At 42.3% G+C, this 4573-nt stretch overlaps 1 protein-coding gene across 1 annotated transcript in view; it reads right to left on the reverse strand.

Moving 5' to 3' along the window:
- Window positions 1–596, reverse strand: part of LOC102849139 (polypyrimidine tract-binding protein 1-like) — a 37489-nt gene extending 36893 nt beyond the window's left edge. Inside the window, exon 1 of the mRNA XM_006895419.1 lies at window positions 6–596. Within this exon, the coding sequence (XP_006895481.1) occupies window positions 6–554 (549 nt within the window). The 5' untranslated portion in view covers window positions 555–596. The remainder of the gene's footprint in view (window positions 1–5) is intronic.
- Between the last annotated feature and the right edge of the window lie 3977 nt (window positions 597–4573).

The following is a 4573-nucleotide window of genomic DNA, read 5'->3' on the forward strand; positions in this document are numbered from 1 at the left end:
TCCACGATAATGTGGAGCACGGGGCTCTGGCCGGCCATGGCATCCACTGCAGCGGCTGAGGCGGCCAGTGCCAGATTTCCTGACTGGACTGAGTTGACAGCCTGCAGGGCAGCCTGGGCGCGCGCTTGGTTGGGGGAGCTGTCGGTCTTGAGCTCCTTGTGGTTGGAGAACTGGATGTAGATGGGCTGGCTATGCAGCATGGCCGCCACCGAGGTGTAGTAGTTGACCATGGTGTTGGCCGCCTCCTCTGTGTTCATCTCGATGAAGGCCTGGTTCTTCCCCTTCAGCATCAGCAGGTTGGTGACCTTTCCAAAGGGCAGCCCCAGGGAGATGACCTCGCCCTCGGCGACGTCACTGGGCAGCTTGCGGATATGCACCACGCGCGACGGGGCGCCCGAGCTCCTGCTGTCCCCCTTGAACTTCTTGCTGTCATTCCCATTGGCTGCAGAGGCCGAGCTGCTCATGATAAAAGGCCCGTTGGTGACACAGGTAGAGAAGAGCTCCTCGGATCCCCGCTTGGTACCAACTGCTATGTCTGGGACAATGCCGTCCATTGCACACACAGGAGACCCGAAGGGGACGGAGTGGAGGCGCCGGAATAGGAAAGTTGGATTTTTATTCACTCATTGTACATTTTCTTCTTTAACCACCCCCCAGTTCATGTAAAAAACAAAGAAAAAATTGTTGCCTTCTCTCTCCTCCACCCTTCTCGCCCTTCCCTCAGTTCACTTTGCTCTATACATCTCTTATTCCTGACTTGTCACACAGTTAATGCCTAATCATATATTCCTTTTAAACAGTTCTTTCCCTCATTTCTTCCACTGAGTGTTCATCATTTGTAAACATCTTTCCCTAGTTTCCATCTGACCCCCCATGTCAGTCTTGTTTTATAATGGTGGTATTATGCAGTATTTGGTCTTTTGTGACTGAGATATTTCACTCAGCATAATGTCCACCAGGGTTAACTATTTTGCATAATGTTTTATGAATACCTTCTTTTTCAGTTCTGCGTATTAATTCATTATGTGAATATACCATAGTTTTTATATCCATTTGTTTGTTGATGGGAAGATGTTATTAATATGAGCTCATACCTAATAGAATGGAGCTTAATCTACCTGAGTGACGTGTGTGCTGAAAGGAAAATAGCTACAGAGATAAGAGGAATGGTGGTTATGTGAAGATACGTATTCATGCCAAGGAACGCCAGGGCTAACAGAAAGCTGAGAGAGAAAATACAAGATCCCTCTTTCCCCAAGCCTTCAAAGAGAACATGACCTGCCAACACCTTAAGTTCAAAGTACTAGTTTCCAGACCTGTGAAACAATAAATTTCTGTCGTTTAAAACTACCCAGTTTGTGATATTTAGTTAAAGCACCCTGGGAAGCCATTGCGGAGTTTGGTCCTAGAAAGCAGGATGCTACTAAAGAAATACATAAGAATGTTGATGTTGCTTTAGAATTGAGAAGTGGGTAGCGGCTGCAAAAAATTCTAGGCACAAGCTGGGAAAAATCTTTTTGGTAGAATTATAGACATAAATAATAATTTTGGTAATTGCTCAAAAAAAATTCAAAGAGTTGTAGAGAAAGCACTTCTTGTTAAGGACAGAACCTTGCTAGATGTGGAAGTTAAATGTGCTTTTGGTGAGACTTTAAAGAAAATGCTAAGTGCTGTTGGATACAGGAGATAAGGTGTCAGAGAACTTGGCTGAGTTATGTTCACATGTTCTGTGGAAAGTAGAATTTGGAATAATGTCTAAGCAAAATAGGGAAAGCATATTCTGTTTTCTTCTTGTTGGTTAGGGAAGAGGGAGAAATTGAGGAACCAACTATGTAAAAGGGAACCAGAATTTGAAGATTTGAAAGATTCTCATTCTGTCCAAGATTCTCATTCTATCCATGTTGTAAAAGTGAAGAAATGTGCTCTGGGAAGAATGCAAAGGATGTGACTGAACAAAAGTATGTTAAAAAAATCAGGCATGAGATTTTGGAAGGTACCTAATCTTATCAAAAGAAGCAGCTAGATTGAAAGGGACCAAAAACTCTCTTATTGCCACCAAGCAAAACTGACTCATAACTTAATTCTCCATTGGGTTTTCTGAGTCTATGAATTACACGAGAAGAGAATAGTTCCCTATAGCTACCACATCGAGTGTCCCTCAAGATGACAGATGGAAAGCAATGGGAACTCCAGCCAGTCGCTAGTTTAGAAATGATTTCCATTCCTAAATCTCTATGTCAAATTTATACATAAATTTGATAAATTAGTGTTAGGTTCATACTGAATATCAATCAAGGTAGATCTAAAACACTTCCAGATAAATCTTTAACATAAAAATATTTTGGTGTATGTTGCAATGTGGTGCTCATTTGTTATTATGAAATATTTTATGTACCTCAAATTTTTAACCTAATGGGCTTCATGAGGGTTCGTATGTAACTATAGGTTGTGCATCAGCCTGATGTTTATATCCTGGGACTGTCTATTCTGTGATTCTTCAGGGAAACATGTCAAGAGAGTCGCTTGATTACAAACATCTCTTGACTTTAAGAAAAGGAAGATGGGGGGAGGGCTGGGCAGGGAGAAGAGTGCAACAGTGAATGAATGGAAATCCAAAATCTCTGTAAATGTTCATTAAAATTAATAAAATAAAATTTAAAAGAAAAAAGAAAAGGGAAGAATGATCCCAGGAGTGGGCCAGAAGCCAGCGTGGGTGCCATGGTGAGCCTGCAGATGCTTGCCTGACATTCATGGGCTCAGAGGACAGAGGATTATGAAACCCTCAGATCTGAAGGAATTTGTCCTGCTGGATTTTGGATATGCTTTGGGTCTCTGAACTCTTTCTTTCCTTCCAGTTTTCCCCCTTAGAGTGGGACTGTATGCTAAGCCCATATTATCACTGCTATTCTGAAGTAAATAATTCTAGGTTTCACAGACCAACAGGTATTTGTTGGGAAATAGTTTTCCCCTAAGATGGATTATATCTAGGTTGTACCTGATTTTGGTAAGTTAGAAGGTGAAATTTTGAATTTAAGGTTGACTGAAATGGATTATTCTTTTAGTATTTTGCAGTAGAGTGAATGCATTTTGAATCTAGAAGGGACATGAATTTTAGATGGCCAGGGAAGGAGGGGCTGATGTGAGTGGAGTTGTTTCCCTCTGAAAATCCTAACTCACCTGTAAATGTGACCTTGCTTGGAAGTAGTCTTTGAAGTTGCTGTTAATTAAGCTAGCATGAAGTCATGCCAAAATAGGGTAGGTGCTAACACATATGAGTGATGTCCAGTGAAAAAGGACAAGAGACAGCAGAGGAGAGATGGCCGTGACAGACAGCTGAGGAGACATGACCATGACACACAGCTGAGGAGACATGGCCATGTGAAGATGCATGCATAGCTGAAGAGGACCGGGGAGGACTGGCAGGATCCTCCCTGCATAGATTTTAAAGAAAGCATGGCACAGGAGCTCTTGCAATCCCAGAGGTACACGGTTCGAATCTACCAGATGCTGTGCTGAAGAAGGAGGGGCAGTCTCCTCCTGTATTAGTCAGATCTAATTTGATGATACACGTACAAAAAATAATAAAATAATAATTAAAACAATTAAAAAAGAAAAAGAAAGCATGGCACTGCCAATACCCTGAGTTTGGATACTAGCCTCTTGAACTGTGAGTAAATAAATACTGTTGTTTAAAGCCACCAGCTCTGGGTCATTGTGTTACCGTAACCCTTAGGAACTGATGTACATTAATTGAAAAACTAGATTGAAGCCACCTGCAGGAGTGCATGGACAGTAACACTTAGCTTTTTAAGGCCCTTTACTATCTTCCCACGCCAGTTTTCATGGAGATTAGAATTGGGAGTTGCTAAACCTATTTGGGCAATCCTGCTTTCAGTATTCTTTCTAAATTATGGAGGAGCAATGATGTCAGTTTGAAGACTAAGGTGCACCTGATTCAGGCCCTGGTTTTTTTTCAGTCACTTGTTATGCATCTGAGATCTGGGCAGTGACTAAATATGACAGAAGAATTGTTGATGCCTTTGAGTTGTGGGGTTGGAGACAAGCATTGAATGTCCTCTGGATTACCCTCAAAGAAATAGACAGATGTCTTGGAGAAGGAGGCAAGGATGGTGCTTTATCTCACATATTTTGGGCATATTGTTAGGAGAAGCTGTTCCTTGAAAAGGGATATCATTCATGGAATGGTGGAGCATTAGCCCCCGAGAGGAAGACGCTCAATGAGGTGGATAGGGTGAATGCAGCAGTGAGCTTAAGTGTGTTGGAGATGGTGAGGATGGCACAGGGTAGGCAGGCTTCAGATCTGTTTTTCATAGGGTCGCTATGAGTCACTCAATTACTCTTTTGATTTCCTGACTGCTAGTGCCAACACAATGCAGATGGCACAAGCTTGCTTGCTTAGGAGGACCTAAGGCATTACTGCAGAAGGTCAAAAAATGCAGCCTTCAATATCTTTTCATGCTTTCTGGATCATTCACTGTTCTGCCTATGTTGTTGTTGTTATGTGCCGTCAAGTCGTTTGTGACTCAGCGACCCTATGTACAACAGCCCTAAA

The sequence above is a fragment of the Elephantulus edwardii genome, unplaced genomic scaffold, assembly GCF_000299155.1.
Source record: "Elephantulus edwardii isolate Elephantulus edwardi_28Jun2011 unplaced genomic scaffold, EleEdw1.0 scaffold00167, whole genome shotgun sequence".
Taxonomy (NCBI): domain Eukaryota; kingdom Metazoa; phylum Chordata; class Mammalia; order Macroscelidea; family Macroscelididae; genus Elephantulus; species Elephantulus edwardii.